The sequence below is a fragment of the Podarcis gaigeae genome, assembly GCF_964106915.1.
Source record: "Podarcis gaigeae genome assembly, chromosome: 2".
Lineage (NCBI taxonomy): Eukaryota > Metazoa > Chordata > Lepidosauria > Squamata > Lacertidae > Podarcis > Podarcis gaigeae.
In genome coordinates, this window is record NC_139679.1 from 59,117,561 (window position 1) to 59,136,068 (window position 18,508).

The window sequence follows — 18,508 nt, forward strand, 5'->3', positions numbered from 1 at the left end:
CAGAAAAGTGAACTCTGAAAGACCAAAGACAGAAACTGTCACTTAAATAAAAGCAGTTAACTGACAACACAATTCATTTACTCAAGAGATTCACTGTTGCAAAATAACCAGCAGATGTTTGAAGTTGGGTGTTTTAATTGTTCATGAATTATTGCAATTTTCGTTTCCTGGTTATGTGTGCATTTTTTTAATGACAAGTAAGTAGTTCCTTGATGCAAGATTGATTGCAGCCTGCTCCTTCTCATCCTGATCACAGAACCCTTAAGCATTATAGCTACATCTAGTCAGATATGCACCTTGTATACCCAGCAAGTCAAAGGCCCTGCTTAATGAGGTTAGCCAGAGAGCAGGTCACAATGCTCTACATCAGAGCTTTCCAAACTGTATGTCATGACAGATTTGTGCGTCGGCTGCAGCGTGTAGGTGTGTCACACGAATGCTCCCCACACCCCTCGCAGGACTGGAAAGGAGTTAGTTTGACCTCAGGTTTGCTAGTAAAGCTGAATTACTGTGACGCGAAATGATGCATGTCTAAAAAGTGTGTCACCAACATGAAAAGTTAGGAAAGCTCTGCTCTACGCTCTATCCCCCCAAGTGTCACAGAAACATTGCCAAGTCCCTTGATGACATCCTTTAAAATGCCTAAACCACCTAGAACACAGTAAGCCACTGTTTCGTGCTCAGTATTCTCACGATCCTATGACCATCCTCCTGTGCCACCTTGGCAAGATAACCAAAAAGACACCATCCTTCACCACCTTCTTATTACTGCTGATGCCATCTGCCAAATTAAGCCTCTGGTGACACCTACTTCCCCATCTAGCCATCTCTCCACCACATAACTGCTGGTCTCCACTAAGTGAGCAGGCATATTGATCTTGTCAAGAACCTGGGCATGGAGCAGGCACCACTTGTATCCTAGTGCCTACTCTCCCTGCCACCACAAAGCAGAGACAGACGGGCATATTTGCAATTTGGCTGCTCTAGATACAATATTTGCTTCTCTGCTCTGAGCAGCTGGTCCTTCTCATCTTTAACAAACCAGTACACAGAGAAGAAAATTTGCTAAACATGTTACATGTTAGACTCTTGAACCTGGGGCCCCTTTGAACCAGGCCCCCATACCAATTTCTGGAAGGGCTTTTCTGTGCCAGGTGATCAAAAGGGGAAGAATAAGAGTCTTTGGTACCTTTTAAAATCTGAATCAAGATATACATTTTTTTAATTAAAAAAACAACCCCATTAAAATCAGTATCCAGTGTAAATATAGCCTTATTTAAAATGCATCTTGGAAGTGATCCTTCTTGCAGTGTCAGGATTGCAGTCTTCCATGTTAAGCCGATGGTCTTGGACACTAGTGTTGATTCTAAAAGAAAAAGGAAAGCGTGCAGTAGAGGGCAGTTAAGCCAATCACAATTGCATCTATCTGAAATAATGAAATTATTATTTAAAATGTTTAGTTTAGTCATGCATTAAACAAGGCACCTCAGCAATAAGAAATCCTGCAGCAAGGCATGATTGTTCTCAAAGTTTTTAATTTATTATGTATCTCCTGCAGGATGAACAAAAGCCGTACTCCCTGTTTACTCACTTGTAAGCGATTCTAAAATAAGTCATTAACAAGTAAATAGGTCCAGACTAATTCATGCAACCATTTTAGCCCTTGGCAGCTGGCCTACCTACCAGATGCTGTGGTACTCCAACACACATCAGCTCCAACCTGCATAGGCCATCAACATCAACACTAGTTACTACTGTATTACAGTTGTGTAAGGCCAGCTGTGGGTGTTAAGTGGCATGTGCACACAACTATGCATAATATAAATAATAAATCTTGCCATGACCTGAGTTGCTGAAGTCAGCACTGGCTTTCCCCTATGGCTACTATATATTAAAATGATTGTAAGTGAGCCCTGGGACACTGCATTATCATAGGTTAGCGTTACAAAAAACAGATTTTAATGGCTTTTTTAATACAACCAAGCAGACAGTCTGATCAGCACATACCTGTCACATTACATAGTTTTGATTCTTTTCCTGACACTTAAGTCACAACAGATCAAACTGGCTTTCACCTCCTCTACCATATGCTTAGCACAATACTATGTATTGTCTACAGGGACAATTTTCCATAGTATTTTAGTAAGCAGTAATAATAATAATTTTATTTATTTATACCCCGCCCTCCCCAGCCAAGGCCGGGCTCAGAGCGGCTTACAAGCAATAATAAAAACAAGATGAATGATTACAACTTAAAAACAAAAATAAAATACAACATTAAAATAATGGAACATTAAAATATTAAAATGTAGCCTCATCGCAGGAGGAGAAGGAAAAGAAAGAAAAAAAATTGCAGTAGTGCCATGCAATTATCAAAATTTAATTAGGTGCAACATTTGCTCAAAATTGCACATTTTGTGAATAGTTAAGATTTGATCTAGTGGAATAGAGCTTTGGAAAATAAGGACAACTAGGATTTGGGTAAAGGAAGTCAAAGAACTATTAGGCAAAGGGAAACTAGGGGTGTTGGTAGTCTTTAACCTACCTCTAGTTTTTTTCAGCTTTCCCTAAAGCTGCATGCATGTATTCACACTTTTCCCTGCAACCATAAAGACAGAAAATGTTTAATTTATAATGGCACCAGGTTATATAAGTTAACAGCTCTTAATGAAATAAAGTCAAAGGGTTCTATCCAATGGCAGCTTTGCAATGTAATGTGCTGCATGAAAGCAGTTTTTCCAAAGTTCTAGAACACTAAGATCAAGAGAGAACTAAGTTACTTTTGGGGAGCTATAATAAAATACTCAAAAATGGATCACAACATTCTCTTTCCAATTGAATTAATTTTGTGTATTAAGAGATCCTATTCTGATCCTAACCAGTTTCAGTATTTTCAAAAGTAGGTCCCTTCAGCATTTCAGGTTCCCCACCCCAAGAGTTCCCAAATCATGAATATTCACCTTTTTCATTATCTCATCACGGGTTGTGAAATGTGGTGCATCTTCAACTTCAATTCCCTCAGCCATTTCAGTTACCTTCTCCAAGAGATCTTTGTTGTAGCTGAATAAAAAGAAGAGTAAATGGAATATTTGTGCAATATTTTGCTGTTCCTCTCGATTCTCAATACAATCCATGTGTGATTTTAAAAAAGTTTAGCCTTGCAATTTTAGCAGCTGAAACTGCAGCATACATTAAAGGTAGAAAAGGCTGAAAGGGTGAGTGAGGAAAACTGGGTTCTTCTATCTAGACCAACTCAGTCGTCTTCTTGGATTTTAATTGCATTGCAAGACCAACCTCCCTTGTGTGCTTCACTTATATATGTAGGAACGGATTCAACAAACAAGTCCTGCCAGTGAAAACCTGTGTGCAAGGGACCTTCATTAGCCCAACTGAGTTTCCTCCCTGCAACTCCAATCCCAACCCCCAATTGGCTGCTGGTGGTGGGGGTGTCAGGAAAAGCACCAGGAGAGGGCACACTGCTTCATCAGGAAAGCAGAAATGCTTGCACTGCTCTGAGCAACTTGTTTAGCACTGCACTGAATTCCTCTCATTATTCCCCCACCAAGCCAAGCAGTTAGGAAGTAAATTTTATTAAGTTTCTCCTAACAATGCCTGGAACAGATTACAGTGGTAATGTTAAGTACTTAATTCGTTCTGGAGGTCTGTTCTTAAGCTGAAACTGTTCTTAACCTGAAGCACCACTTTAGCTAATGGGGCCTCCTGCTGCCGCTGTGCCGTCGGAGCCCGATTTCTGTTCTCATCCTGAAGCAAAGTTCTTAACCTGAAGCACTATTTCTGGGTTAGCAGTCTGTAACCTGAAGCATATGTAACCTGAGGTACCACTGTACTGAAGTGTGAAATGCATCTGCTCAGTTTTAGCAGGGGAAATATTGTTGCCACTGCGGCTGCAATCTTTACCCTCTCCTTTAAACACAGCAAGATCGAGGCTTGCTGTAACTTCTAAGTACTGTAAACAAATATAGGATGCTGCTGCTGCATCGGAGCCTTTCAAAACCTGAGGCACATAATATTTTTATACTGAAAACCTACAATATGGAAACAGAAACAAGGGGATTTCCACGGACAGAAACAGACACGTTAGCTGCAACTCTCAGCCTCAGCAACTGTTAAAAAACTCGCAGGTGGGCAAATATGGAAGGGAACCATGTGTGCGTGCCTGTAAAAGCACGTGGGGTGGGTATTGCCTCCCTTTTTTACTATTATTATATAATTTGTTTCGTGATTTATGTTGTAAACCGCCCTGTGGTCTTTGGATTAAAGGCGGTATATAAATTTAATAAGTTAAAAAAAGGGAGCGGAAGTTAGATTCTGCCGCCACATGCCTCTAGTCCTTTGGAAGGCGGGAGGGAGATGGGGCGGTACCTGCATCCCATGAAGATGTGATTGGCCCAAACCATAGAGAGCGAGAGCAGCTGATCCACGCGGAGCGGAGAGAGCGCCTCCCCATCTCCCGGCGGATAATTGCGCACGATGAAGGCACGCCGCGCCTGCCAGTGCTTGTCGTTTTCCGAGTAGGAGCGGAACTGCTCGGGGAACTCGGCCTCGCAGTCGTCGCTCACCATCCCTCTCCCTCTTCCGTCCTCTACAGCCCGCCAGAAAATAAAAAGGGTGGGACTGCGGGGAAACGGATATGACGCACCCGTTCGAAAGCGAGGGCGGGGAAGAAAACAGGAAGAATAACATTGCCGCTCTGGCCTTGCCCTCTCTACTCCTCCGGTGCACCTCCGGCTGCTGAATGCGCCCAGCACCCCCGCTCTCTGGTCAGGTTGCGCATGCGCTATGGGGCCGTATGGGCTCATCTTCCGTTCCCCAGCTCGCTTGGGGCTGTGGGATCGCGAGTTCAGTTGAGGCGTCTCAAATGGACGTCGTTTACATCTCTTCAACCCCCCCTCCACGCCCACTGCTGTCAGCATGAAACTGCCCCCACCCATCCTGTGTTTTCCTATGTCCCCGGCTTCCTTTTCCTACTCTGGTGAATCCATAGCCCCGCCTGACGTCATCGGGATGCCAACTGCGCTGCTTCCCTTTCCCGCCCTCTCTGCGTCGCCTCACAGGAGGACGAGAGGGGCTGCGTTGGACTGCGCCAGATCCACGCAAAGGAATGTTCAGATTACGTGTTTTAACGCCCCCGGCCCTAAAGCCTCAGAGTCTTCCAAAGCACTTCACTCACTGATCTCTGAGGGGCTTAGCTTCTGGGGAAACGTGAGCCCATGATGTGCCTGCACACGTTATGCGTCAACCTTGATGCAGAGAGCCAATTCTAACTACAAAACAGAAAGGAGATGCCCGCCCTTGTGCTCACACTCCTGAATCTGCCCCCACAGGGATTATAATCCCCTGAACCCAGTATCCCGAGTTGGATCTTTGCTTCAGACAGAGAGTCTACCCTCTAAATGTCAACTGGCCAGTACTCCCCCCCCCCTCCGGGGGTACTCAAGGATACACGGTAACAGCACCTTTCTTTCCAAAATGTTAAAAGTGTGGCATTTAACTGTAACAACTTCATGGTGAGTATTGACAGCTTTTTTCATTAAAAAAAGCACTGGAAATTATTATGTTAATTAAAACCACTGTTCCTACAGAGTAGCCAGGCCATCCTATGGAAGCCTAGCTAGGCAGGCAAAGACAAAATGCCCCACAAGGTTCAAGAGTGACAGTTTACTCCAGTGTACTTCATACAGCATTAGATGATCATCCCTGAAAGGGAATTAAACCATATGATGTGGTTTGGGGATTAGATTATGCATGAACAAGCCTTATTTCATAGCACACGGTTATGCATGTTTACTCAGGTGTAAGTGTGCATTGGATGGCAGCCATTTATCTTCCTGCCCACATCTTTAATTTTTAAGGCAAGGATGGGGAACCTCTTGCCCTCCAGATGTTGGTTTGCAGCTCCCATCATCCCTGACCAATAGCCATGCTGGCTGAGGCTGATTGAAGTTAAGAGTTCAACATCATCTGGAATGACACAGGTTCCCTATCCTTAATAATCTAAAACGGCATAGTCAAAACATGGCCTTTAATTATTTTCCCTTCCTCTTAACTGTACTTAGAGAGGCTAGTGCACACACATTACAGAGGCTAATGTGCAGACAAAGCCCATTATTGCAAAGTGTATCCTAAATCCCTGAAACTAAACTAATTCCAGAGCCTCACCAAATCTCCTATTGCTGAAACCCTGTTTGTTCAGGTAAAAATAACTCCTCGTTGATTTCCACTATCATTCCACTGTCCCCTAAATCCCCAAGGCCTAATTTAACAGAAATATCTGAGAAGAGAAGAAGACACTTGGGGCCACTACACGGCTGTGCCATGTTCTATAGTGTAATTAGCTCTGCAAAGCCAATAGATTTCCTTATAGCACATTCCAGCTAATACATCAAGGGACGAATCAAGGGGGAGTATGAGCACTTTCTGGTTCTCTATTGAGCCCCCCTAATGTACAGCGGGAGCTTCAGTTTAGACTGGCTACCCCATTTACTAGTCCTTTTATATTGAAAACATGCTACTTTGCACCAATCTCTATCAACATGATGCCACCCCCCTTCCCCACTAAGCTGTGTAGTCCTTCTCTTTTTTTTTTTAAACATTTTTTTATTGCTTTTTTAAAAGTACAGAAATACAGAAAAAAGAATAAAGAGTGGTTATAAGAAAGAGAGATATAAATAACAAATTTCCATATTCTTTTTCCATCTAACCTATAGGACTTCCCCACATCCTCCGAACCCTGCGTTCTCTGTCTTATAAAGCATCAGCAATTTGTTAACTTATTTCAAAACTTATTGTAACTTCCATTTTATCATGTTCCCTATTTTCAATTTTACTGTCGCTCAATTCTTATATGTTTTATATTAAACACAATAAAGTTATTTCATTATTTTACCTCTGAATTCTTGTGTCTTAGTTTTCATTCCAATAACTTACATTTGCTGAAGCTAGAATTTCCTGAAAGGTGCATTTTTTTTTTTTAACATTCATACAACTTATAGTGTTTTTTCAAATAGTCCTTAAACTTTTCCCAATCCTCCTCAGTTGTTTCTTCTCCCGCGTCTCGGATTCTGCCAGTCATTTCAGCCAGTTCCATATAGTCCATCAACTGCGATTGCCATTCCTCCAGCGTGGGTAAATCTTGTGTCTTCCAGTATTTTGCAATCAGGATCCTTGCTGCTGTGGTAGCATACATAAAAAAGGTTCTGTCCTTCTTAAGCACTCTCTGGTCCACCATGCCCAGAAGGAAGGCCTCTGGTTTTTTAGGTAAGGTAAATCTCAATACCTTTTTTAGTTCATTATGGATCATTTCCCAGAAGGCCTTCACTTTCGGGCAGGTCCACCAGAGATGAAAGAATGTCCCTTCCGCCTCTCCACATTTCCAACATTTGTTGTCAGACAGATGATATATCTTGGCTAACTTGACTGGGGTCATGTACCACCGGTATACCATTTTCATAATATTTTCCTTCAAGGCAGTACATGCCGTGAATTTCAAACCGGTGTTCCATAACCTTTCCCAGTCTGCAAACATAATGTTATGCCCCACATCCTGAGCCCATTTTATCATAGCGGATTTGACTGTCTCATCCTGTGTATTCCACTTAAGCAGCAAGTTATACATTCTCGAAAGTAGTTTACTTTTTGGCTCTAACAATTCAGTCTCTAATTTCGATTTTTCCACCTGGAATCCAACTTTTTTATCTAATTTAAATACCTCTTGAATTTGCGCATAGTGCAACCAATCTCGTACCTTAGTTTTCAATTTCTCCAAACTTAGCAACCTCCAATTGTCTCCAGTTTTTTCAATTATTTCCCAATATTTAGGCCAGTGGGCCTCCATGTTGGGTCTCTTACGTGCCTTGGCCTCCACCGGTGAGAGCCATCTCGGAGTTTTACTCTCCAATAAGTCTTTGTATTTTATCCAGACCCTCCAAATTGCTCTTCTGACAATATGGTTTTTAAACAATTTGTGCACTTTGGCCTTGTCATACCACAAATATGCATGCCACCCAAACGCGTTGTCAAACCCTTCCAGATCCAGGACATCAGTGTTCTCCAATAAAATCCAATCTTTCAACCAGCAGAAGGCTGCAGATTCATAATATAGCCTCAAGTCTGGCAGGGCAAATCCCCCTCTTTCTTTCGCATCAGTTAATATTTTAAACTTTATTCGGGGCTTTTTGCCCTGCCAAACAAACTTAGAAATATCCTTCTGCCACTTTCCAAAACATTCCACCTTGTCCACGATCTGTAGGGCCTGAAACAAAAATAACATTTTCGGCAATACATTCATCTTTACAGCAGCTATTCGGCCTAACAAGGAAAGTTTCAGTCTTGACCATATATCCAAGTCTCTTTTGATTTCTAACCAGCATTTCTCATAATTATCTTTAAACAAATTCAAATTTTTGGAGGTCAAGTACACCCCTAGGTATTTTACTTTTTTAACCACATTCAACTCCGTTTCTTTGGAGAACTCATCTGTTTCTGTAGCTGTCAAATTTTTTGCTAAAACCTTGGTTTTTTGCTTATTTAACTTAAACCCCGCCACCCGACCAAAATCAGAAATTAATTCTAACACTCTTTTAGTGCTGGAGACTGGTTCCTGAAGTGTTAATACCAAGTCATCTGCAAATGCTTTCAATTTATATTGTTTCACTCCGACCTCAATTCCCTGAACCAACCGGTCCTTTCTAATCATATTTAGCAACACCTCCAGGACTGAAATAAACAATAGGGGGGATAGAGGGCACCCCTGGCGTGTCCCTTTTTCAATTTTAAACTCCTCTGTCACCACATTGTTTACTATCAATTTAGCTTTTTGTTCTGTGTAGATTGCTTCTATACCATTTTCGAACCCCCGCCCCACTCCCATCCCTTCCAAATTTTTCTTCATAAACATCCAAGAAATATTATCAAAGGCCTTCTCTGCATCAACAAAAATCAAAACCGCTCTGGTATTCAGATTTGTTTGTAGAAGTTCCAAAATGTCAATAATGTTTCTTGTGTTGTCAAACAAATGCCTACCGGGGAGAAAGCCAGCCTGGTCTTTGTGAATCACTTCATTTAGTACTTTTTTAAGTCTATTTGCCAAAATATCTGCAAAAATTTTATAATCCACATTTAGGAGTGAGATGGGGCGGTAGTTCTTAAGTTGGGTCTTTTCAGTCTCTGATTTAGGTACCAATGTGATGAAAGCTTCTTTCCACGTTTCCGGTACCCTCCCTCCCTCCATTATCTGGTTGCAAACCTCCATCAAAGGTTGTATCAAATAGTCCTTTAAAACTTTATAATATTTGGAGGTTAAGCCGTCCGGGCCTGGGGACTTGCCAAGTTGAAGATTTTGAATGGCATTTTCAATTTCTTGCTGTGTAATATTACAGTTCAGGTTTGTTCTCATTTCCAGGGGTATTTTTTGTAATCCATTAGTATTTAGAAATTGATCCACCTCTGAGGCTTTTTGCAGCCCTTGTGTATAAAGTTATTTGAAGTACCTCTGGAAGCACTTTCTGATTTCCTCGGGTTTCTGAACCATTCTCCCTTCGATCTCTAGATTTGTAACCGTATTAAGCTTTTGTCTGTGTAGTCCTTCTCTATATAGCCTTGTATTATGCTGGTGGGCTTCCCACTTCTGTCTCATTTCCTATAAAAGTCCCATCTCCCTCCCTTTAGCTAATTAAGACTGCAATCCAATACACACTTACATGAAAGTAGGTCCCATCCAGCTCAGGAGTGCTTACTTCTGTGGTGCTTACTTACTTGTGTTATAAGACAGCAATCCTAAACACTAGGGCATAAGTCCTATTGAATTCAGTGGGATTTCTTTCTGAATAACAATGCTTGTAAGTGGGCTGCACAAACTTCAGCAGCTTGCAAGGACTGTCATTCTTCAGATGAGCTGAGGTTGATCTACTGTATCATCCAAGTTGGTCCAAATTATTGCTTTCCTGTTGCCAGTGCTCAATAAAAATAAATCCTCACACAGCATGTAGATACAAGTTAGCAATGTCTGGAGTTGAATATTTATAGTATTTGACGGTTGCAGAATGTTCAGCAGGCTTCCCTTAGTACTGGAGCAACCCAGGCACAATAATCACAGGCATCTTCCAGATGCCTTTAGAAAACAACAACAGGGAAATGGATGTGGGTTTCATTTTCCATTCTCATCATATTCTAAGCAGTTGGGGTGAGGGGGTGAATTTCTAGAATCTGCTTCAGTTTAAAAAGAGTGGCTTCATGCAGCATTCCCTTGCTGCTTTGCCTTTTTGGATTCAATTCTTTACCACTGTCTTCCATGTGGGGCACTTTGATTCCTGTGCTGTCTGTCAGAGATGCAGAACATAAGCGAGGGTGTCATATTTTTCAAAATGTGATTTAAGCCAGTCTGCATTTTAAGCCTATCTATGAAAAAACTGGTCTTTAGAAAGGCAGATTCTCAGGCTTGCATGCATCTTTATTTACTATAGATTGGCATAAGGCTGAAATTGTATTCATGCTCTCACCTGGAACTCACTTCCAAGTAGACATATATAGGAATGAGGGGTACATTTACAAAAATAAATAAATGTTGGAACCTTTTTCAGGACTAGCTGACAGCATCCTAAAAATAGATTGTGTTTGGTTGCAGATACTGCCATTTTGGTTGCCTATGTGCACACCTTGCCATTCCTATTGTTAAGCCTGCCTGTTTCTATTCCAAGTTCTGTTTCTCCCAAATTACAAAAACACACACATGCAGACATTGTATTCTGCTAGGACAGCCTTCTACCTACCTGCTGCCATTTTTAACCTTATTCATAGTCATCTGCCTAGCCTTAGTACATTAGGGGCTAGTCCATACTTGCACTTGTCCCATGCCTAGAAAGCATTGGTCCGAGAGGCTTTCCATTGGTCCCACAACTTTCCCAGGGAAAATCCACTCTTTAACTCTAAATCAGAGCAAAATGTCAATCCGGAGAAACCCCAAAATGCCGTTTGCTCTGAATGAGAGGTAAAGAGCAGTTCCCCCCGGGGAAAGCTGCAAGATAAGAGGAAGTGTGGCAAAGCCCTCAGCCTACATTGCAACAGTTCACTTCCAAACACTATCCAGCTCAGCTCCCGGTTTTCTCTTCTTGTTTGCTTATGTGGCCCAATCTTGGCCAAGAAGAATATGTGTGCTAGGAATATTCCCATTCCCTCTAGCATACTTGGGATAGTGCCTAAGTGTACAGGAACTTCCTGTTTCAGGGCAAATAACCAGCAGAATGACCTATATTGATGTGGAAGCCTATGATGCAGTTTCCATGCTCTTGCTTTCATTGAGTGCCAATTGCATTAGCTGGACAGTACTAGGGATGGGATGATACCTAGAAGGAGAAAAGGAAGTGGCAAAATACACTTGGTGGGGCATACTTGGGACTGCAGAGGAATAGGGAGTGGGAAGAAATGTTGGATTAGCTGTGAATGCCATTTCCTAGGGTTGCTTTTCTGCCTGACCCACGGAAACGTAGCAGGTGGTTTCCCCTGGAAAAATGAAAATGAACTATTGGTGAAACAAAAAGGTAAAAATCTTAATCCTTGTACAACACAGTCCTGTGCATGTCTGCTCAGAAGGAAGCCCCATTGAGTTCATTGGGACATGACCCCAATTAAGTAGGAATAGAATTGCAGTTTGTTATACAAAGGAGGAGCACTGTAAGGTGAAAAGGTGACAACCCCATAAACATCAAGAAAGTCGGGTGACATTGCTTGTAGTTTTTTTGTAGCACAAACTACTACAGCAAATAGCATTATTAGGGATAATGGGGGGAAAGAGAGAGAGAAAGCATGTGTTGGGGTAAAAAATATGTTCTAAATGATTTGTGTAGGTAGCATTCCACAGCTTTACAGCCAAGAGATCAGTTGTACTGAGCAATCTGACAGATTGGAGAATACTTTATTCCTAAATTCATGTCTGCTGAACCTATAACTGTAGGTATAAAACAAGGAAGAGTGTGTTTGCAACACTATACAGGCAATCTGCAACACTCTCTACTGTGGCTGTCTGGCACAGCACTGTATCTTCCCTCCAGTTCTTTCTTCCTCCTCTTCTTCTTCTAGAGGGTGCACCTTGGCCTCTTCAAACTGGATGTTGTCTAGTCCTGAAAACCACTGTCAGTTTTGACATGTATTCAAAATAATATGTATGTTCAGGGCTGTTAGTTTGCCAGCAGTTTCTTTTGCTGTATTGCGTCTTTCGTATCACACTTAACCATGAGCGAAGAACATACACAAGGAAAAAACTTTTAAAGATAAGAGCTGTAATTAACATCATAAGACTGTAAAAACAATCATATGCCCCAGAGATTTCCTGTCATTCTTGTCTCTCACCCACCCCCATTGCATTTTTAAAGCAGTATATTTTGTTGGCTGTTGAATGAAAATTAATATTCTGGTCCTTCATCTCGTTATCTATATGTCTGTTAAAATGGCATCTCTGGGTTGATACAAAGCACTTGTAACATAAGCAGCAGAAGACTGACAAAAGTGATGATTATCTATGTGTCTTCATATATTTCTCTCAGGGGTTTCTAGTAGTTTAACCAAACTGCTAGCTGATTAATACTTTTTGTAGGCCAGAGAAATCATTCTTTAAAAAAATGGGATGGCTTTTTCATGTAGTTTAAACATTTGAAACTGGGAAATGAATTTTACTGAAGGCAAACGATATTAAAGGATGGAATCCTAATGCACACATAAAGGGGGGGGGGGTAAATCCTTTTGAAAACAGCAGAATTTAGAACTAAGCAAACGTGCATAGGCTTGTGGTGTTGGGCTGCAATCCTGCACACTCAGCTGGGATTAAGAGCAACATGGTGAATTTATGAGTGAATATGCTTAGGGTTATGCTGCACAAAAGGCTCTTAAATGGAGGTGGAGCAATTCTTGATCTAGTTCTCTGGCTTTTCTAGTCAGGGAGGTACCTAGTGGTTGGTTAGGTTGGCACCCACCAAGGGGGCAGGTCAGGGGAGAAAGTGCAAAAATTGTGCTTCTCTTTTTGCTTTGACTGGGGAATCTGGGTGCTGATATGGGCCGTCGCAGCAACCCTGCAGAGTCCCCTCCCCAGTCCACCAGCAGCACTGGTGGTTAGTTTGCACAATGGGGCTCCCAGTGAGGGCACCACTGCTTGGCACTCCATTCTCATGTGGTGCTGCTCCCCACACTCCACTCCTCCTCCTTGTCCCAAGAATGGCCTTTCAGCTGATATGGTGACTGAGAAACGTTAGGTGAGGCTCTTATTTTACCACAGCTGAGTCACTTTTCCTTGGTTTCTTTGCCGCCTTGCCCAATTTCCAACATGCACACTGCTGCATGTTTACGCCAGAGAGCAACAGCCATTGACTTAAGTGGGGTTTACGTCTGAGAAAAGTGTGCACTGGAGCACAACCTCCAAGTTGGCGCATTGTCAGAAGTAACGAAAAGGCAAGCAAGGTATTGTCAGAGGTTTCTGCCTCTGGCTTACCAGATTTAAGTTGCAGTCCTGTGTACTGGGTTTTTGGGGAGTAAACCCCATTGAACTCAGTGGGATTTACTTTTGACTAGACATTTATAGGATCATGCTGTTAAACGCCCAGTTTAAGAGTCATTGGTGATTATTGAATTACATCATTTCTCCTCCTGGTGATGGGTGTGTGTGTGTCGATACATCTCCTTGCCAGGGGTGCAAGAGACCAGGGTGAGGTGCGCAGATACAGCTCCTTGCCAGAGGCACAAAGGAGCCTAGGTTTCTAGTAACCTGGGAAGCTGTCTCATCTAGCTCAGCATCCTCTAAATACCAGATAGGGTAGTGGCTCTCCAGGATTTCAGCCAGGAGCCTTTCCAAGTACTACCTGGAGTTGGCAGGTTGGGTGGGGATAGAACCTTGGACTTGAACCTTATAGGAGGAAAAGCTGCTTAGGTAGGGGAATGATTTGCAGTGAGCAACCTATAGATGGAGGAATGGCTTCATCAGCCCTTTGTCCTCTCCCCTGCTACAAATAACACCTTCCTGAAGTATTGCATCTTAGCCTGGCTGGACAACTATGTGAGCTGAGCTTGGGTTCCTGGATCTTTTCAAGTTTCCAGGACTGGGTATGAGCAAGTTGCATGGGTGACCCATTCCAGCTACAGGTGATATTTATTTAATTGCATTTATATTACACCTTTTACTCCAAGGAGCTCAGGGCAGCATAGGTGGTTCTCTCTGCCCACATTGTATCCTCACAACAACATTGTAGACTGAGAGATTGTAGCTAGCCAATGGTCACATCCTGAGCTTCGGGACTCAGCGGAGACATGAGACATGCTCCTTGTCCAACACTCTAATCTTGTACTACATAAAGCGCTTAGAGGTTTTTGATGATTAAGTGGTATATTAGACAAAGATACGGCTAAAGGGAAACACCCATGGTCTAAACAACACAGAATATTGGGTCACCTTAAAGACCTACACATTTATTGTGGCATAAGCTTTCGAAGACTACAGTCTGCTTCATCGTTATGGCTAGAGACACTATACCCATGACTGTGAGTTGTTGGGGAATACCAGTGAAGAGTGGTGTTGTGCTCATTGTCCTCTTGTGCACTTCCCATAGGCATCTGGTTGGCCACTGTAAGAACAGGGTGCTGGACTACATCATTTGATCCAATGGGGCTCTTACGTTCTTCAAAATATCTTGGATAGCTGCACTAGGAAGAGACCTCTGTGTGGGAGACACTATCACTTTAAGAGGATTATGCTTAAATGTATTGCTTGTGGGATCCGAAAACAGCCTTCAGTAGGAAATGATCTGGGGGCAGCAGTGACTATAGTTTTTCTATTAATGCTTCATTTTGTAAATAGTTAATAAAAATTGGTTTGCTGCATTTTGAACCCTGATGGTATAAATACAACTACCTCTGGCTGAGTTCTGCTGGCATCTGAAGCAAGACAGTACAAGGCTAGACAAGCCATCATCTGACTTGGAATAAGACAGAGTTCACATGTTTCTGTGATAGGGTGGAGCTGAAACAACTTTAAGAAGCTCTGTGGCTTTTGCTGCTGCTGCATTTTCACCATCCCGGCGACTGGCTTGGAAGCCCTCCAAGTGGTTTAGGAATATGGTCTTCTGTGATTACATTCTGTTAGCCAGAATTGGTTGTGATCATTCATTTCCTGTGTTCAGCTGTTATGCAATGTTTCTGTGTTTTGATGAAGAGGTGCTGGAGGAAGTGAGCATTGTTATAGTTAGTGGGAGAAACAAAAGCTTTTGAACTTCAAATTTCTGGGAATAAAAAAAAAGTACCTCCTACTGTTTTCTGGGAAAAGTAGACAGAAGAAAACCTCTCATTCTACAGTGTTGTGCAGAACTGTCATATGCAGTTCTTGGGAAGTAGTTGGCTAAAATCTGCACTGTTCTTTCAAAACCTTTGGCAGCGAACCAGAGGACCAACCAACAGCATGAGGAACAAACTCTGTACCAACAAACATCATCCCCAACAGAAGACATTCTTGTGTTACATTTTGTAGTGGGGGAAACATTTCCCTCCCCTTGTAAAGAAAATAAATGGTGTGTAGGGAAGGTGTTTCCTTCTGCTGATGCAAATGAAATCAAATATATGCTTAATGCTTACAGTGTATTTGAAATATTGATTGCCCTAGATTGCTGAAGAATTCAGACTCATCACATAAACTACAGCTCATCACATAAACTAATATGCCATTGATGGCTTCACTCCATTGAGAGAAAGTATAAGGAAGCTTTCAGTGGAAGTTGTGCATCCTCTACGTTTGGGGAGCTAGTCATCACACTGTTTCATAAATCTCGTCAAAATTAAATTTGGTCATACAGTTCCTATGACAATTTCTGAAGAGCAAGCATGCAATGTGTAAGAATGTGGATGGGGTGAGAAGCAATACACTACTTGCAGCAGTTTTGTGCAGCCTCCAGGACCTTGACAGATAACAGAAAACCTCAACCTTCCTATTAAAAATGGTCCTTGTGTATTTAGATACCTGGCACTTGAAAATAAGATGGCAAAATAGATTACAGGCTTAGGTCATCCTCTATCCCGAAATTAGTTTTATAATTATGTGAGTGGTTTCTTGGTGGTTTGAGCCTACACAGAGATGGCTATGGGCAGAATTTGTGCATTTGCAGGGGGTTGGACTAGATGACCCTTGGGTCCCTTCCAACTCTACAGTTTTCTATGATTTTATGGTGAGAATGTTCACTTCTCCAAGTTCACTTTGAGATGTTGGTGTCATCCAGAAGGAAAGGGGATGGCAAAGATACAGGGGCTGAAAGAAGGGGTGGTGGTGGTTAAAGGGCAGAAACACAGTTTTGAATGTCACCAATGTAAAGGCTGCAGCTGAGGCCATGAGAATGAATATGAACTAAGAGATATTGTAGACTAGTGTGCTTGCCGCAGGGCCTCTATGAGAAATAGATTGGAGTAGAGACAGTAACAGTGTAAGTGGTGAGGCCATAAGCATCAAAGCAGGCCACACAATTGGAAACCTCTTGAAAAATATACCAAGGAAGATTGTCATTACCATTTCCTCTTATTTATTCATCTAATCAATTCATTTATAAATCACTTGCCACAAGGCACCCCAAGATGATTTATGATGTAACTTACATAAAACAGTTACGTAGATTAAAACAATTGCATATATTACTAACATGCAGCTAGTAAACGGAAATGTTTTTCATTTCTCGCTTATCAAGGCTGTTTCAGTAGCCTTAGAAATGCCAGGTAAGAGTCGTGGCCGTGCTTGGGATTACTGCCCCTGCTGTAAGATTTTTATTATCTATTTTTTTAACAAAAAAGCAGAGTCGTCAACTCCCATTAACCAAGCCTAGTTGTGTGTCCAGCATTCTGTGCTGAACACTTTACCCTCATTTATCCCATGATGTGCAGGAAGGCAGGAGACGGGAGCAATCTCCCATTCTTGTTAACGGGAATTGTGTACCTCATTCTCTGTGCATTGTGCTGAGAATGAACGGGGAAAGACGTGTTTGGAATCAGCAAAAAGCTTCTTCTATTCAGCTGGAAGAAAGCGCTGGCTAGAGCTGGCGAGTAGAGGGAAGAATTGGAAACAATTGCTTAAAAAGAGAATCGGTTGGATTTCTCCCCAAATTTCTGCTGAGGCAATGACAATTTGGAAGTGTTTTGCAGCCTTGCTCCCAACCTGGTTGATAACCTTTGTGTTGTGTGCAATAGTGCTGCTACCAGCACTTTCATTGGTACGTCAGTTTTTCATCTGTGCTAGCTAATGACTAAAACAGCCCCGGTAACGCAGTTGCTTATTTTCCAATATAATTATTTCTGAGCACTCCTACATTTGCTGCTTATCCCAGGGGATGGGCTCTCTGCTGTGCTGCTTTGATAGAGCAGTCCTTTGCATTCTTCTACACCTTCCCTTCAGGTGTGGCAAATCAGGTTGGCAGCACCGCACTGTTTTCAAGCTCTGGTGGCATCCCACCCCTTCTTCTTGGCTCTTAGGCTGGCTCTGTAATTAAGCAGGAGGTGGCAGGTAAACACTGACTTGTACACCCCTAATGATGCTACCTTCTGCCTTGACTGAAGACCCGAGAGCATCCTAAGCATTAATGAACAAAGCCTCACAATGCCACCGAGAGCAAAAGCAATGGGGAATTAAGGCCCTGTTTACTTGAGCTGTTTCTGAGCAGTTAAGAGCAAAACCGTGTCATTGTGCAGCAAAGGCAATCAGAGAGCCACTAATACAGACTCCAGAGTGCATGCTGCTCACCTAAAAAAATATGTGAAGTGCTGCATGTTATTCCAACCAATGTTAAAAATTTAGAAGGAACCCAAAAAGACATCTGGTTAACTTCTTCAGGATGGGACCTTGCTTCTCTCTCTCTCTCTCTCTCTCTCTCTCTCTCTCTCTCTCTCTCTCTCTCTCAGGTTTCTTTATTTGAAACCTATGATCTTCAGGGAAACATACTGGGATAGTTGCCAGCACACCCTAGACATGGATGCGATAGGCAAAGCCAGCAATACCTCAAAGATGGGTGCCATGTCAGATTTCAGGAAGGGACTGAAATCCAATGGGATGTGGGTTTCCTAGAGGCATCTGGGTGGCTGCCTCTGTGGGAAGGAGGATGCTGGCAGAGGCAGTTTTAGGGTGGCACAACCAGTGCGTTCGCTCTGGGCACCGTGTGCTGCAGAGGGTGCCAAAACAATGCTATAGAACAGAGCATGAAAGGCAGAGGGTGCCGAATTTTAGCATCGTCCAGGGCACCGCTGAAATTTGAAAGCTCAATGTCCACCACTGATGTAGAACCAGATGGACCTTTGGTCTGATCTAATGAGAACAGCTGTCATATTCTTATGCCAGTTGACTTGCAAATATTTATTGTGATTTTGCTTTTTCGTGTATCTCACAGTACCTAGGGGAATGTTATCAGCATAAGATAGTTATTCTTTCCCTCTTTCTTGAGAAAAATCAACCACCAAGGGATTTGTCTCTTGGGACTAGCGTATGGAG

General features: G+C 42.4%; 1 protein-coding gene and 1 long non-coding RNA gene across 5 annotated transcripts in view; one reads left to right on the forward strand and one right to left on the reverse strand.

The window, feature by feature from the left end:
- Window positions 1–1,190: 1,190 nt before the first annotated feature.
- CDKN2AIPNL (CDKN2A interacting protein N-terminal like) lies at window positions 1,191–4,657 on the reverse strand. Of its 2 annotated transcripts, XM_083728671.1 has the most exons (4): window positions 4,384–4,652; window positions 2,961–3,060; window positions 2,546–2,599; window positions 1,191–1,366 (listed from the first exon to the last, which is right to left on the reverse strand). In XM_083728671.1, exons 1-3 carry the CDS (start codon window positions 4,581–4,583, stop codon window positions 2,588–2,590), a joined length of 312 nt encoding a protein of 103 aa, XP_083584797.1. In that variant the 5' UTR covers window positions 4,584–4,652; the 3' UTR covers window positions 1,191–1,366; window positions 2,546–2,587. The 2 variants fall into 2 exon arrangements, with proteins under 2 accessions (XP_083584797.1, XP_083584798.1); XM_083728672.1 differs by lacking the exon at window positions 2,546–2,599 and having other exon boundaries at window positions 4,384–4,657.
- A 132-nt stretch (window positions 4,658–4,789) lies between these two features.
- The window catches only part of LOC310839752, a 55,914-nt gene continuing 42,195 nt past the window's right edge, over window positions 4,790–18,508 (forward strand). For all 3 annotated transcript variants that reach the window (XR_014561634.1, XR_014561635.1, XR_014561636.1), the window contains exon 1: window positions 4,790–5,528. This is a non-coding gene — a long non-coding RNA (uncharacterized lncRNA). The remainder of the gene's footprint in view (window positions 5,529–18,508) is intronic.

Bases quoted from the DNA above. Each gene is read 5' to 3' on its own strand.
- CDKN2AIPNL (XM_083728672.1), bottom strand. From the start codon at position 4,583: ATGGTGAGCGACGACTGCGAGGCCGAGTTCCCCGAGCAGTTCCGCTCC. The intron at 3,061-4,383 runs GTACCGCCCCAT...CTTTTTATTCAG, and splicing joins CACATCTTCATGGGATGCAG to CTACAACAAAGATCTCTTGG.